Genomic DNA, 17,405 nt, shown 5'->3' with positions numbered 1-17,405 from the left:
TTTTAAAAAAATCATCCAAAGTCCTAATATGAAAATGAGGCTACACAATGCACTGACATTCTGCACAGAGCTTAGGGCTTGTTACATGTCATTACTTCACATAATACTAAGCCAGGTACTGCAGAAGTAGACTATATAGACAAGTACGTGTACATATCCTTTTCTGTCTTAGCTTGAGTTGCAATAACAAAGTACCACAGACTCAATGGCTTAAATAACAGATAATTATTTTCTCACAGCTCTGGAAACTGGGAGTCTGAGATCAGGGTGCCAGGATGGCTGAGTTTTAGTGAGATCTCTCTTCCTGGCTAGCAGAGGGCTCCCTTCTCCCTGTGTCCTCACACGGTAGAGTAAATGGAATCGCTCTCTTCCTCTTCTTTTAAGGCCACTAATCTCATAATGAGAGTCCCACTCTCATAACCTGCTGCTAAGTCACTTCAGTCGTATCCGACTCTGTGCGACCCCATAGACGGCAGCCCATCAGGCTCCCCATCCCTGGGATTCTCCAGGCAAGAACACTGGAGTGGGTTGCCATTTCCTTCTCCAATGCATGAAAATGAAAAGTGAAAGTGAAGTCGCTCAGTTGTGCCCGACTCTTAGCGACCCCATGGACTGCAGCCTACCAGGCTCCTCCGTCCATGGGATTTTCCAGGCAAGAGTACTGGAGTGGGGTGCCACTGCCTTCTCCGTAACCTAATCTAACCCTAATTATTTCTCAAAGGCCATCACATTGCAGAGTATGGCTTCAACATATTGATTTTAGAGGAACACAAACACTGTAGTCCATAACACCTTCTTTCAAGAAAATAATAATGAAGATAACAGTAGTATTCAATGTAGGCACATGAATAACAATAGGGTTAAGTTAGCTATCACAGTGCCCATAGTAATTCAAGCCTTACACATACTTACAAAATTTGGAGACAGGTTATGTTTATAAAGCTGAAGAGTGGAATGAAGCAGATTGGAAACAAGACTGGAAACCAACACTTCTTTTCCCAATTTATTATCTGTCATTCGTCTCTGGCTACTGGCCACTTGAACAGTCCATTTATCCATATCTGCTATAATACAGACAGCTTCTGCTATTGGTTCATCCAATACTGGATGCTGGAAAAAAAAGAAAAAGAAATCATCTTAAAAAAAGAAAAGTTTTCAAAGATACTGTTAATGGGATGGGCAAGGAAGAGAAACTAGACAAAAACAAAACAAAGGAATATGAAACTTCTGAGAGCTACTGCCAAAGAATCCTTGACGGTGAAGAAAGTAGCTCAGTAACAAATACCCTGAGATATCTTATAGAAATCATAAAACATTCATTACCAGAATTTTAATCCAGAACTTGAATTTTACCAGTATTTTGATCATTCAACAGATTTACTGAGTGACAACTATGCGCCAGACAACTGAAAGAAAATACTTTTACTTTGAAAGAGCTAAATATTTTAAAAATAGGAAGGAAATAAATTCACATGAAAGGTCAATGGTAAGGTTCTGTGCTAACTATCCCATCTAGTCAGGCATCAATTTGTTTGAGCACCTCAGAGGCTATCCCTTGATTATCTCTTCCTAGGTATGTGTGCTAGGTTTTTCTATTTTACAAAAATATATATCCAGAGTACAGATACAGCAGTTAAAAAGGAGACAAATCAACACATACTAACGTGTTTCATCTCAGGATACTTGGTTAAATGGGTGGGAGAAAAGTGACCACACGCAGCTTCCCAGGTAGTATAGTAGTAAAGAATCCACCTGCCAAGCAAGGCAGGAGACACAAGAGATGAGGGTTTAATCCCTAGTTTGGGAAGATCCCCTAGAAGAGGAAATGGCAACCCACTCCAGTATTCCTGCCTGGAAAATTCCACAGACAGAGGAGCCTGTTAGGCTACAATGGAGCTGCAAAGAATCAGACATGACTGAGCATGTGCACGCACACACTATATCCCAGTTATGTTCTTAAAAACTCAGATCTTTATCTAAATGAAAATGTATAGAAAAAAGAAAATACTCAAATCAAACTGTTTATTATAAAGTTTTCTGTGAAGAAGTACGAAATATTAAGAGTATAGAGAATTTTCACTTTTTGCTTTGTATATCTTTATATTGCTTAAATTTCTATCAGAAGCATTCACCTAAATGATATTTAAATAAGAAAATTTAAGAAATAGAGAGAAAACATTTTTAGCTCACATATGTGGATAAAACCACCACAGGCATATGCCTGTGCCCTTGGGTTCCCATGGTTTACCCACGAAGAATTAAGTACACAGTACCACCATAAATAAGAGATGCTCAATACGTCTTTCTGTATTCAGAAAGGTAAGGCTTTCTTCACCATTGGCCATATGAATTAACATATTAGCAGTAAGACTGAAATATAAACTACAACCTGAAATACTTAAACCCTATGGCTTTTCTCCTTTATAACTCTCACTATTACTAAAATTTCACAGCAAGAATGTAACAAGTTTACTCCTGGAAAAACCCAAGTTTGGCATCCCCGCCCACCCCCCACAGGGATATCTCCTGGTCCAGAATAAAGCTTTTTGCTTGATGCTAAGGAAACAAAGAGAAGGGAGCTCACAGTCCTATGAAGGAGATAAAAAGAAATACATATGCAGCTATGAAAACACTTGTGTAACAAATTAAACAGTCACCAAGTGCTGGGGTACCAGAGGAGGGCAACAGTGGGTTCTCTATGACTGGAAGTTACACAGTAGAAGGAACACAAGGATATGACACTGCAGTATGAATAGCATTCCTAATGAAAAATGGAAGAGGATTATGGATAATTCTGTAAAGGGGAATACCATGAAAAGACTCAAAATGAGAAGTAGATGCATGTAACCAAATTTGTGAAAAATGATACTGAGAAGTGGGAAACAAAAGAATGCAGAGGAGGAGGCTAGAAAGCTAACACTGTGAAGACTTCCCATGGAACTCTAAATTCTGTATTTATTTTTATAAATGGTAGTTAAATATTTCTTATTCAACTCTTACCAAGGATATAATACTTTTCATCAACTTCAATACTGAAACATAATTTTGGAAATGGTATATACATGTAAAGAGATAAGGTAAATCTTACATTTTTAAGAAACAAGAAAAGAGTGAATATATGTTCAATGTAATTACTTTTGTTCTTATAAAAGAAAAATACAGTGGGAGATAGGATTAAATAATTTAAGTGGAAAACAAGCTGTTAAAGGAAGATACTTCTTGCAAAAGCAGAGGGCATCTTCAGGAGATGAGAATTACAATGGAAGTCCATCTACTAGCCTCACAAGGAAATGCCTAAGCAGGTAATGAGGAAACTGCTATGAAATAAACATATCTCTTTTTTAAAGGCTTAAAAATTACTTTAGAAATTCACTTTATAGCTCCTCAATCAAAAGTCACATGGCTAAGATTTTAAAAGCCATTTTTTCTGTTAAGATAAAGGAAAATGAGCCCACATCAGTAGTTTCCAAAGAAGTATTAGTTTCTCAGTCATGTCCAATTCTTTGCAACGCCATGGACTCTACAAGCTCCTCTGTCATGGAATTCTCCAAGCAAGAATACTGGAATGGGTTGCCATGCCCTTCTCCAGGGGATCATTCTGACCCCAGGATCAAACCCGGGTCTCCCGCATTGCAGGCAGATTCTTTACCCTCTGAGCCACCAGGGAAGCCCAGTTTCCCAAGAAAGAAGGGCCTAAAACCCAAGTCTGAGACTACAACTGATCCAAATCAAACTCACTTACAGTTCAGTTCAGTCACTGAGTCAGGTCCGACTCTGCCACCCCACGCACTGCAGCACACCAGGCTTCCCTATCCATCACCAACTCCCGTACCTTGCTCAAACTCATGGTGATGCCATCTAACCAACTCATTCTCTGTCATCTGCTTCTCCTGCTGCTTTCAATCTTTCCCAGCATCATGGTCTTTTACAATGAGTCAGTTCTTCACATCAGGTGGCCAAAGTACTGGAGTTTCAGCTTCAGCATCAGTTCCTCTGTTGAACATTTGGGACTGATTTCCTTTAGGATAGACTGGTTTGATCTCCTTGCAGTCCAAGGGACTCTCAAGAGTCTTCTCCAACACCACAATTTAAAAGCATCATTCTTTAGCGCTCAGCTTTCTTTATGGTCCAACTCTCACATCCATACATGACTACTAGAAAAACCATAGCTTTGACTATATGAACCTTTGTCAGTAATGTCTCTGCTTTTTAATATGCTGTCTAGGTTTGTCATCATTTTTCTTAAAAAGAGCAACTGTCTTTTAATTTCATGGCTGGAGTCACCATCTGCATTGAGTTTGGAGTCCAAGAAAATAAAAATAAAGACTGTCACAGTTTCCATTGTTTCCCCCATCTATTTACCATGAAGTGATGGGACCAGATGCCATGATCTTAGTTTTCTGAATGCGGAATTTTAATAAAACCACTTTTTCGCTCTCCTCTTTTACTTTCATCAAGAGGCTTTTTAGTTCCTCTTTACTTTCTGCCATAAGGGTGGTGTCATCTGCATATCTGAGGTGACTGATATTTTTCCCGGCAATCCTGATTCTAGCTTGTGCTTCATCCAGTCTGGCAGTTCACATGATGTACTCTGCTTACAGTTAAATAAGCAAGGTGACAATATACAGCCTTGACGTACTCCTTTCTCAACTTGAAACCTGTCAGTTGTTCCATGTCCAGTTCTAACTACTGCTTTTTGACCTGTATCAGGTTTCACAGGAGGCAGGTCAGGTGGTCTTGTATTCTCATCTCTTTAAGAATTTTCCAGTTTGTTATGATCCACACAGTCAAAAGCTTCAGCATAGTCAATGATGTAGATGATTTTCTGAATTCGCTTGCTTTTTCTATGATCCAATGGATGGTAGCTGGTTCCTCTGCCTTTTCTAAATACATTTTGAACATCTCGAAGTTCTCAGTTCACATAGTGTTGAAGCCTACCGTGGAGAATTTTGAGCATTACTTTGCTAGCGTGTGAGATGAGTGCAATTGTGTGTTAATTTGAACATTCTTTGTCATTACCTTTCTTTGGGATGGCTTCCCTAGTTGCTCAGCTGGTAAAGAATCCGCCTGCAATGCGGGAGACCTGGGTTTGATCCCGGATTGGGAAGAAGAAGGGAAAGGCTCCCCACTCCAGTATTCTGGCCTGGAAAATTCCATGGACTATATAGTCAATGGGGTTGCAAAGAGACAGACAAGACTTGACTGATTGACTCGCACTTTCTCTTCTTTGGGATTGGAATGAAAACTAAACTTTTCCAGTCCTGTGGCCACTGCCGAGTTTTCCTAATTTGCTGGCATATTGACTGCAGCACTTTAACAGCATCATCTTTTAGGATTTCATATAGCTCAGCTGACATTCCATTACCTCCACTAGTTTTGCTCATAGTGATGCTTCCTAAGGACAACCTGACTTCACAGTTTCGGATGCCTGGCTCTAGGTGAGTGATCACACAATCATGCTTAGCTAAGTGATTGAGATCTTTTTTGTATAGTTCTTGCCACCTCTTCTTAATATCATCTGCTTCTGTTAGGTCCATACCATTTCTGTCTTTAGTGTGCCTGTCTCTCTGCATGATATGTTCCCTTGGTATCAATTTTTTGAAGAGATCTCTAGTCTTGCCCATTTTATTGTTTTCCTCTATTTGCATTGATCACTTACTTAGGAAGGCTTTTTTATCTCTCCTTGCTAGTCTTTGGAAATTCTGCATTCAGATGGATATATCTTTCCTCTTCTCCTTTGCCTTTTGCTTTTCTTCTTTTCTCAGCTATTTGTAAGGTCTCCTCAGACAACCATTTTACCTTTCTGCATTTCTTCTTCTTGGGGATGGTTTTGTTCACTGCCTCCTGTACAGTGTTACATAGTTCTTTAAGTACTCTATCAGATCTAATCCCTTGAATCTATTTGTCATTTCCACTGTATAACAGTATAAATTCATTTTAGGAGTTGTTAAAGGAACAAGGGGGCAGTACCAGTGATTTATTCTGAAGCTACTTCTTTTCACTCAATGGATTATCATAAGCAATGTCCTAATCTGATAAAATTTCAAGTTAGTCAAATTCAGTCCTTTCCTTAATCATCAGCTTCTGGAAAGAAACAGCCTATACCCAATAGGAACATATTCTAACTTGAGAATACATTTCCTATTTTGTGACCTGGAAGTATTTGAGGTTGGATACAAATACTTTCCTCAAAACTAATCAGTTTTCTTCATTTATCTTTTTTTTTTAAGAGAGAGAACCCCAATATTTTAAAGGAAACAGGTTTTAGGGACATTACAAACTGCTGTTCAAACTAGCATTGTCTTTGGAGAAGAAAATACCAAACATGCAACAAGAACATGAAAATAGTTCTAAATTTAAAAACTGGTCAATATCTTCATTTCTGGGAATCTAGCCTAAAGAAATAACCTTAAATTCATAAAACGCAGCAACAGTATCAATGTTATTTGTAACAATAAAAGGAAGAAAAGTTGTTTTTTAAATTTGAGCAATGAGAGACCAAAGAGCACAGAAATAAGCCCATGTATATATGCTCAATTAATCTGACTAAGGACTCATGAATAGTTTCTTCAATAAATGGTGCTTAATGAAACTGGACTATCTTACACCACACACAAAGTCAATTCACATGCTAAATGAGTTCTATACACCATAACCAAACGGGATTTTTCCCCCTAGGAATACAAAGATTGGATTAACATCTAAAAATCAGTCAATGTAATCTATCACATTAACAGAAAAACCCACATGATCATTTCAACAGAGTCACAAAAGTATTCGACAAAACCCCACACTAGGTCATGATTTAAGGGGGTAGGGCACAGAAAACTCAAAACACTAGGAATAGAACTTTATCCAGCTGATAAAAGAGCATTGTATAAGAATCCAACAGCTAACATCATTACACTTAATAATTAAATGCTTGATGTCTTTTCCCTAAGAAAAAGAACAAGATAGAGATGTCTGACATCAGCACTTCAATGCAACACTGTACTAAACGCTCTAGGCTATATTATCAGGCCAGGGCAAAAAAGAGGCACCCAGACTGGAAAGGAAGACAGTAACATGAAGCTGTATGTAGAAAACCTCAAAGAAGCCACACAAAGAACTATGAAAACTAATAAAAGAGCTCAGCAAAGCATCAGGATACAACAGCAATATATAAAAAATCAACTGTAATACTATATGCCAGAAATGAAAATTAATTCCATTCACATTTATGCATTTGCAATATTCTGATGTTATAAATAACTTGGTGATGAACACCTAAGAATACACATAGTATTTTCCATATTTTCAGATTTCCAATTTGACAGATTCAGTAATTTTCACAATGACAGGTACAAACATACAGGTAACCACATATAAAGTGACGGATTTAGAGAACAACTGTGTTCTGTGTGTGCATCCGTGTGTGTTCAGTCGTGTTCAACTCTTTGAGACCACCAGGCTCCTCTGTCCATGGAATTTTCCAGGCAAGAATACTGAAGGGGGTTGCCATTTCCTTCTCCAATTTCACACTGAAGTGTGACCAAAAAAAGGCAACTCTGGGTTCTACTGGTTAATAGTTTGTCCGAATAAATTTAAGAGCAGTGAAGGCCACTCACCTGCACAGCATGAGATAAATCTGACACCAGACACTGACGGAGCCTCTCATCATTCCCGATTCCTTGAAGAACAAAGTCAGGGACATAAGAAGAGCAATAGCCACCCAGCAAGGATCTCCCAAAGTTGGCAATGTTTGGCTGAACAGCACTCACTTCAATTAACTTCGACCTGGGAGAAAAGTTCCAAAAGAAGGCGCATCTATTCAGTAATAAATATATTTTACAAACATACAAAAAAAATTTGGACTCTACTAATCCACATTTCCAGTACCATCATTCTCTATAAAACATACTAAAAGTAAAATCATCCTTAAATAAAAACTGGCCTAAAAACAAACAAAAAAAAACACACTGGCTTAAGGGCTCAATGAGAACACAAAACACTCCTTCGTATCCAAAAAGGGTTTGATGGGCAACTGTAATGAGATGAGCATGAATCTTTCACAACAGACTTTAGGAAGGCTATCCCTTGTGTATCTGTAACACACCCTTAATACAATCAAATTACAGAAACCATCACCTAAAACCAAGTATAAATAATTCACAAACCCAAAGCTTGGTGTGTAACATCTCAGGTATGAATCTCTTCCTTGTATTCTTGACCGAGAGTATATGTTCTATGCTTTCTTCTTATCTCCAAAATTATTTCTAACAGCTATTTCCTACCTTCTCTCAGTGATCACCTCTCCCTAGTTGCCAGGCTCAGCACAGGTTCTCTCTGAGGAGCATAATTCTATCCTAAATGGCTTGAAAACTCCTAGACAGTAGGGAATCTCCCATACACCAACATAACTTTTCTTTAATGTCCTCACAAAGCTTTTCCACAGTACCTATGAGTCTTAGCCTTTGATCCTTCTTGGAAGAGCACATCATAATCAAAGAAAATTTGTCCAGAACAATAATCTCTTCTTTTGTATTAGCTACAACCAACTTTCAGAGACCAGTTAAAAAAAAGAATGGTACATATTTTTATAAGTTATATGAAAGGTTAAAACTGTGTACTCACCCAGGAAAAGGTATCTCATCTTCTTCTGCCCAATCCTCCTGCTCTCCTCCATAATAACTGTTTCCTTGTCTGGCTACATCTTGACCTGTATCTTCACTTTCACTGTCCCCAAGGGCACTATCTGAACTTTCATTTCTTGGAATGTCCCATTCAGCTCCCACAGCAATTTTTTTCTCTGAACTCTCTTTATCCCCATGGGGGACAAGAATGGAGAGTGTATCTCTTTGGTCTTGTTGAGGAAAACAGGTTTTACATGAATCTTGGTGAACTGTTCCTACACATTTGCAACATTCATTGTTTGGTTTGCTATTTTTTGTACACAATCTTTTTGAAAACTCTAACATACAGCAGTGTCGTTTACTGTCTGTACTTGTTTTAAGTGGAATATCATCAATAGTCCTAGTTTCAATTGAATCATCATTAAAATATTCATCAAATAAACTCATGCTTTCTAGGTCAGAATGATTCCAGCAAGGGCGTTCACAGGGTTCTCCAGATACTATGTTCGGTATATCAGACTCTTCAGATTTAGTTGTTTGTTTAGTTTCTTGATGCTGATCAACAGCCCCTCTTTCTTCTTTTGGTGATTTGGTGTGATGCCTGGTAATCTGATCCACTACTGCCTGACTCCGAAGTTCAGTATCTGAGTCAGGTGACATAGAATCCCCAATCAAGAAAGTAACCTTTGTCTGGGTTGCCTCACAAGAAAATGCAGCTGTCACAAGCTTATCTGGAGGTTTTTTTTCCACAACCATTCCTGCAGATCTCAACGCTTTACCTGCGTGATTACCTGAATCTAGCAACTCCTCATTCTGCCACGTTTCCTCTGCTAGGTCTAAGCCTGACTTTGACAATGCACATCTGTCTACTGGAGCAGATCCTGTGCAAACAACTGTTTCTAACTTGGTATCAAGGCAAGTTCTTGACTTATCTCTGTACTGTTTAACATCGGGAGCATTTTCTTCTTGGCAGTCCAGAGAAATCATTTGGCACTCATTTGAAATTCCAAGCAGCTCCTTAGAGCTGTTCTGAATATCTTCTCTCTCTTGTCGCAAAACATTCTCTGTATTTTGCCCAAGGAGTGGACGACTGCAATATTTACAGTTACAATTAGGAGTCCTTGTCTCTTCTGACTCTTTAAAGAGCAAACTGCTTTTGTTTCTATGCATTGTGATCAGCACATATTCAGATTCTTCTATTTCCCCTTTCTCCAAAGTGGTAGTAATTACTGTGCCTGGCATAACAATGGCTTCATCTTCTCCATTTTCTAAAAGATGGGTTTCTTGAAGTTCAGAGCATCTTATGAAATAAGTAAGAAAATAAAGCAGCCTCTGGACCATGTCTTGTCGTTTGCCAACTACCACAGTCCTTGCTAACCGTACAGGAGAGCCAATAGCGCCATATAAGTCTCCTGAAATAGAAAAATCAGTTAATGGACATATCCTCTACTTATACAGCTAAGCAGCCTATTTTCAATTAACAGAAACCTACTCTTGTTGTCTGAGGGGTAGGTCAGGTTTTACTTTTGGATACTTCAGAGATGAGTTATTATTCAGGAGTAGGATGAGATGAATGATCTTAACCAAAAAGAAAGGTGAATGGAGGGGCTTTCTAGCTTCCTCCTGAAGCAGCTGCTTTGGTGCTGAAACCACAACCAGTCAGTCAGTTGTGAAAGTCACATTTACCAAGAACATGTTCCATGCCAGTCCCCTTGCAGAGTACAGGGTAGACAAGTACTGACTAAAGTACTTATGTGCAAAAGCACATCTGTTGAGGACCAAGGAGAGGAAGGCAGTAGAAGTAAGAATGAGCAGAGCTGAAGTAGTCACATCACATACTTAACTTTCCTTCACTGAAATTATATTCCTGAACCTCAACTGTTGCTGTCCTACTCAGGACCTCACATTAACTTCCATGTTTTTAAAAGTTCATTTTCCTTTCCATTCCATTCCCCAGAGAGCTGGATACTCACAACAGACCCAAAAGGGCAACATGTTCAGCTTCATCATTCATTTTCACCTCTGTGTCCAAACTATACATGAGCAGCTATTACATTTTAAAAGGGGGGGAGTGGAATTTAATCCAGCTTTTGAAAAACCTCTATTTTTACTTTACAAAAATCTCATACTTTTTAAAGGAACAAACATAAACAGGTCTCAAATAATATATAGACTGTATTAACATGATACATTTTCTCCTCTAGCTAAGACACTGACTCTAGCACCACGATGCCACTGTTCAAACTACTCCCGAGGTTTCCACTAACAAGCAACTACATTGAAACTGCTTTGGCATGGAGTCTTTCATGACTGGTTTCACTTTACTTTTCCAGGTTTATCTTCTGATAATTACCTTTTCTCATCTTTATTCATCCAAAGTCCAAGTTAAAGTGGGGTACTTAAACTGGACCCCTGAATACGCTCAGCACTTTAACACCTAGGCCCCTTTACTCATGCTATGTACTTTCACGTCCCTTTGTATCTCTGTCAGCTCAAAGTTTCCCACCCAAGCATCTTCCCTGGGACAAAAGTAAGCTTCTGTAACTGAACTCCCACTCAACTTTTAACTTCTTATAGCTCCTATCTGAATTATCCTCATTATCCATATACATTTTACCTAAAGTATAAGACTATCATTTCCTAAAGACAGTCATCTTTATATCCTCCAATGCTCTTTGTACAGAGCCTTAGATATATTGTGCATTCAATAAATGACTGTGAAACTGAAAACAGATTTGAAATGTTCAAATTAAAAAACTGAATCACTTGATTTGGAAAAACATATGTTAAATATTCATACAATGAAATGCTAGTTAGCATTTATAAAGAATGAATTAGTAATACATATAGTATAGGTGAATCTCAAAATAACTATCCTGAATGAAAGAATTCAGACCAAAGAAAAACACTTAAGTGTTTGATTCCATCTATATAAAATTCTAGAAAATGCAAACTAATCTACAGTGATAGAAAGCAGATGAATGGTTGCCTGAGTATAAGGGAAAGTGAACAGGCAGAGTAGGGAGGAAGTGATTACAAGGGGCATGAGGAAAATTTGTAATGATGAGTAAGTTCACCATAATGATTTTGGTGATGGTTTCATATATATTTTGCATATATATATCAAAACTTACAAAACTGTATACTTTATACGTGTGTTTGTTATATGCCAATTATTCCTTAATTATGTAGAAGAAAGAAAAGGGAGGGAGGGAGGGAGGGAGGGAGGGAAGGAAGAAATAGAGTGGGAATGAGGGAGGGAGGTTGATTGGTCATATGATTAATAAGCCACATGACAATCTGCCTGGCAAGCTCACGCACCCTAAGCTCACGCACCCTAACAACTAAGAGAAGTTAAAAGTTTCTACCACAATGTTCTCACTAGTTCTTTCCCCATCACCAAATAGCAACAGAGTAACAGCAGGGATAACATCAACTACATGTATTTACCGGCCACTGTCCTAAATACTATACTCATATTATTTCATTTCCTTTCCACATTATAAAGTATGTACTATTTATTTTTTATTTTATATATTTTTGGCCACTCCATGCATCTTGTGGGATCTCAGTTCCCCAACTAGGGACTGAACCCAGGCCAAGGCAGTGAAAGCACAGAATGCTAACCACCAAACCACCAGGGAATCCCTATACTATTTATTATCCCTACTTTATAAACAGGGTAACTGTGATTCAAACATGGTATGCCTGACTCCCCAGCCTATGCTTAAATTTAAGCTCCAGGCTACACTGCCTTTCTAACGACTGTCTACTCATCAGTTAAACCCTTTCTCCTGTTACCCATTTATTTAGTGGGGTGTGCAGCACTAACGGCAACATTTTCAAAATTTACTCAACAAAAGAAACAAACATGGTACAATGGAAAATTCGATGACTGCTTCTCAGTTAACCAGATTTATTCTAGAGATCACAGGTAACTTTGTTCATTCATTCTTTCTGGGCAAAGTACTGATATAAAAAATCCAGAAGCCCCCAAAGTTAGTAGTAAATTCTGCTCCTTTGTTGCAGTTGCAGGTCTCTATCCATAAGGAATATTATACATAAGACGGGGATAAGACAATGTAGCAGTCATGAAACAACAAGGAAGAAGTGCTTTAGAAAGGAAAGGGAAAAGAGAGCACTTAGTTTTTCTCTATTTATTTTTGCTATAAAATAACTCCAGATAGTTACACAAAAGTCTAAGTATAATGCATTAGGTAAAGGTTTTTAGAATACATACCCAATTGTGCCCAAAGTGGATTATACGGATGAGTCTTTGCCAACATGTCCACACTCTGAGAGGAATGTTTTTCTAAAAATATTTTTATAGGTGGCTGTCCATTTGGCATGACTGTTGGAACCCAGGCAAGATGATTGGTCAAAACTGCAGTAATGAGTGCTGGCAAGAATCTGAAAACAAAATGCATCCTATCAGATTCTAACCTGCTTTCATAAAACCTCAAGCAAAAAGCAGGTGATAGAATAAAGCAGAGAGGGTACATGGCCAATCATCATAAAAAAGGGAAAGAATAGAGGAAAGGCTAGCTAAAGGATAGGTATATCACCAAGATGAAAACAAAAGTTAATAAATTTTTTGTTGTACTAGTTAAAAGAAAATTCCTCAAAATAAAGATAGCATTCACAAGGAGCTATTTTGACTCATAATTAAAAAACAAAAATGCCATTTTATTGGAAAAACTATGGATTCTTTTCAGTGTTTATGAATCAACCAGTACATCTATACATTTCCCAATTAGTGAAAAGGAAAATGAAGGAAAGTATTAAGAAAACTTTGTTTAGAGAACATAAACAGTTAAATTACTCATCTAGAGTCGAAGAATTTGATGAATGATTAGAAGAAAGCAATATGATAAAGTACCATACTGAAAACATTGTTACTGGCATTCTGGCACTTACCTATATATTTTTTAAGTTATTTTCTATAGAATGAAACTGCATATATAGATGTAATTATGAAAAATGAGAAGCCTCACACAGTTTCGTAAGATGTCAGGAGTTTTAATACAGAAACACGTTTCTACTGTTTCTCAACATAAGGTTCTTTGGCCTTCTTCTATATCTTTTAATTATATTAATTACCTTTTATAATTCTGTCTTGCTCATTAATAATATGAAAACTTCCAAAGTCAATGATTAACTCTTTCATTTTTATAACTGAACTTGATCACAATCTAGATATCCAGTTATTATAAATAACAGCTAAGACAGTTAAGATAGCTTAGATGGATGGATAGATGCAAGAAAGGGAGGATGGGAGGGAGCGAGGGCCATACTGATTTTTTGAAGCACTTTCCATTAGAAAAGTGAACTCCTTCATGAAACGATGGCAAAGCTGGTTCTTTTCTGGAGTCCCCGACATCATTGTAAGCCAGACAGGCTCTCCAATTCGTGGCATTGTATAAAGATTACAAATTGTTGTTCTAAAAAAAGAGGAAATCACATTATAAAACTCAGTTCACAGAATTACATACTCTTAATGTTGCTGGCTCCCACCTAGGTTATTAAAAGATTTAGAAAAGAGGTAATGAATGAATCAAGTCTTTCCTTCTTTGTCCTCAGCATAGTACCAAGGGAAAGGGGGAACATGAACTCAAAATGTTTTGGTCCTATAACTGGATCTGTGCTCAAAGACTGTGTGCCTTTGGATAAATTACTGCCCTACTTTAAGCATCAGTTACCCTTACCTGTAAAATGAAAGGGAAGGACTAGATGATTTCTAGACCCTTTCTAGCTGTACACTTCTAAGGTATAAAGCTAGACTTACATTTATATTACAAATCATCAACAACATAGAAAATTATTTTAAATGGAGTAACAGCTTGCCAATAGTACCCACTCAGAACAATAGTTTATCAGCATCATTTTGTTGCCTGTGCTGAGACTCTTCCACTGGGATGAACCGGAGGGATGGTACGAGGAGGGAGGTGGGAGGAGGGTTCAGGATGGGGAACTCGTGTATGTCCGTGGTGGATTCCTGTTGATGTGTGGCAGAACCAATACAACATTGTAAAGTAATTAGCCTCCAATGAAAATAAATAAATTTGAATTTTTTTAAAAAAGAATACCTTTAAGATGGCAATTATTATTTTTTTTACATTAATATCTGTTTGGTAAAGTACTATACAGTCACCAGGATAGGCAATTCCCACAACGTTGGGGCTTAAGAAACTGGTCAGTCTCGTAGAAGTCACAGAATGGTATCTGACTTACTACTCTCTCAAACGGTCCTCTCTAATAGAACTTTTAGCACTAATGGGTATGTTCTATTATCTGCACTATCCAACTTGGTAGCCACTAGCCAGTCATATGTAATTACAAAATAACTAAAATATGGTCAATGTAACTGTGGAATTGGATTTTAAATTTTATTTAGTTGTAATTGAATTAATTTAAATAGCCACAGGTAGCTAATGGTTATTAATGTATTAGTAAGGCTCTAGAGATTTCCACAAAGCTCCAATACCTACCTTAATATAATTTAAAATAACTAGAATTCTGGTGGCTTCCCTGGTGGCCTGCAATGCGGGAGACCTAGGTTGATTCCTGGGTGGGGAAGATCTCCTGGAGAAGGAAATGGCAACCTACCCCAGCATTCTTGCCTAAAGAATCCCATGGACAGAGAAGCCTGGTAGGCTACAGTCCATGGATTGCAAAGAGTCAGACACGACTTCACTTTCACTTTCAAAATTCACAAAGAAAAAGAATTCTGTTCCTTGTTCAAGTTTTACTGAATCTCAACCTAATATGAATAGGATATATTACCATAAAGTGACAAATACAGGTCACATTAATGAATTATTGGTAGGGCACAAAATAACTGCTGAGAACTTAAAAATGTATGAATGGAAAAAACTACAGGCATCTTAAAGAGAAAAATAGGAGTAGGATATAAATGAGGGATATGTGATAATGCTTATTTTTAAATGACTATTAAGGATATCCAGATAGGATAAAACATTGAAAACAAAAGTTTATCCACTTTTAGTTCTTATGCCCCAAATGAACATTACCTTAATGATTTAAAAATCAAATGAACTACAACAACAGATAGAACTTTAGTGAATTTTACTGAAACTTAAGTGAAAATTAAAATTACAGATCTAATAAGATTCTAGAAGACAAAACAGAGAAGAAATGTTCACTGAAGTAGCAGGGTAGAGACAGATGATGGATTATGGTGCTCATAACGGGCGACATGTACAAAGAGAAGCTAATTTGCCCCAGTGAAGCGAAGAGAGTCTAAGTTTTCAAAAGCAGGTCAGGAGTAATATAGGACTATAAACTGACTGACTAATTCAAGCCCATAAATGGTTTGTTACCCCTACCTTTTACCCCATCAGAGGTAGCAACGGACCTGCCCAGGGAAATGACATCCCCAAACCCTCCCTGATATTTGACTCTTTCATAGTACATAAATACATATATAGTAAATCTTGTGGTATTAAAATTTCATGGCAGAGGCAGCAATTATGGGGGAAAAAATGTTTAAGCTCCTTTAGGCAGTGAAAATGAAAAAAGTTGAGCAACACTGCTCTAAAGTAAGGTTCTCCAATCTGTTCTCCCAACCTTTATTTTGGTTCCTCGCTCTCAATTCTTAATGGGCAACCAACATTTGATACTAATACATAGGTAAAGCCTCCAAGGAGAGAGGGACACAAACAAAGACAGAAACACGCACACAAAGGACTCCAGAGGAAATAGGAAATAATATATTCAGAAAAAGAAAAGAAAAATATGAAAGAAAGACATACAGATGATCAATTCAGGAGTGTCAATTTCTAATAAAACAAACTCGAGAGAAAATAGAGGAAAATAAATTATCAGAGAAACTAATTTACCAAAGCTGAAAGACAGTGCTAAAACCATACTGCAAGGCTAAAGGAACAAAGATCAAGTATGAATTCATGGCAGGAGATAAATATGCCCTACAATTGATTAATCAGGAAACAGCTACATTAAGTATACTGTTTAATAATATGGAGATAAATAACAAAATAAATACTTAAAGAGTTCAAAGAGGATGTTCTTCAGAAACAAGAATGGGGATAGGAGAGGTAGGATAGCGTTCATTTACTTTTCATTATTGGAACTGTCAGTATGTAATTTTTGTTTCTTAACCATGTGAATGTCCTTTTTGATTAAATGAATGAACAAGCTGATCAACTCATTTTTCAGAAGTTTCTTCAGAATAATAGTGTCTACCATTCAGTTCAGTTCAGTCACTCAGTCCTGTCCGACTCTTTGCAACCCCATGAACTGCAGCATGCCAGGCCTCCCTGTCCATCACCAACTCCCGGAGTCCACCCAAACCCATGTTCATTGAGTCGGTGATGCCACTCAACCATCTCATCCTCTGTTGTCCCCTTCTCCTGCCCCCATTCTTTCCCAGCATCAGGGTCTTTTCCAGTGAGTCAGCTCTTCACAGCAGGTGGCCAAAGTATTGGAGTTTCAGCTTCAGCATCAGTCCTTCCAATGAACAGTCAGGACTGATTTCCTTTAGGATGGACTGGTTGGATCTCCTTGCAGTCCAAGGGAGTTTTCTCCAACACCACAGTTCAAAAGCATCAATTCTTCGGCACTCAGCTTTCTTCACAGTCAAACTCTCACATCCATACATGACCACTGGAAAAACCATAGCCTTGACTAGACGGACCTTTGTTGACAAAGTAATGTCCTATTTTTTAATATGCTGTCTACCATTAGGTTGGTGCAAACACAACTGCGATTTTGGACTGTGAATTTTAAATTATAACCAGGCTCAAACACATCTTT

The 17,405-nt window shown here is 37.8% G+C and overlaps 1 protein-coding gene across 2 annotated transcripts in view; it reads right to left on the bottom strand.

The window, feature by feature from the left end:
• FNIP1 (folliculin interacting protein 1) overlaps nt 1-17,405 on the bottom strand; it is a 123,141-nt gene that overhangs the window by 8,189 nt on the left and 97,547 nt on the right. For both annotated transcript variants that reach the window (XM_069591603.1, XM_069591604.1), the window contains 5 exons: nt 13,907-14,053; nt 12,853-13,022; nt 8,614-10,024; nt 7,608-7,776; nt 913-1,110 (listed from right to left, as the gene is read on the bottom strand). In XM_069591603.1, the coding sequence (XP_069447704.1) occupies nt 913-1,110; nt 7,608-7,776; nt 8,614-10,024; nt 12,853-13,022; nt 13,907-14,053 (2,095 nt within the window). The remainder of the gene's footprint in view (nt 1-912; nt 1,111-7,607; nt 7,777-8,613; nt 10,025-12,852; nt 13,023-13,906; nt 14,054-17,405) is intronic.

This window comes from Ovis canadensis, chromosome 5 (genome assembly GCF_042477335.2).
Source record: "Ovis canadensis isolate MfBH-ARS-UI-01 breed Bighorn chromosome 5, ARS-UI_OviCan_v2, whole genome shotgun sequence".
Lineage (NCBI taxonomy): Eukaryota > Metazoa > Chordata > Mammalia > Artiodactyla > Bovidae > Ovis > Ovis canadensis.
The sequence above is the reverse complement of the archived record's forward strand: the minus strand, read 5'-3'. Positions and strand labels throughout refer to the sequence as shown.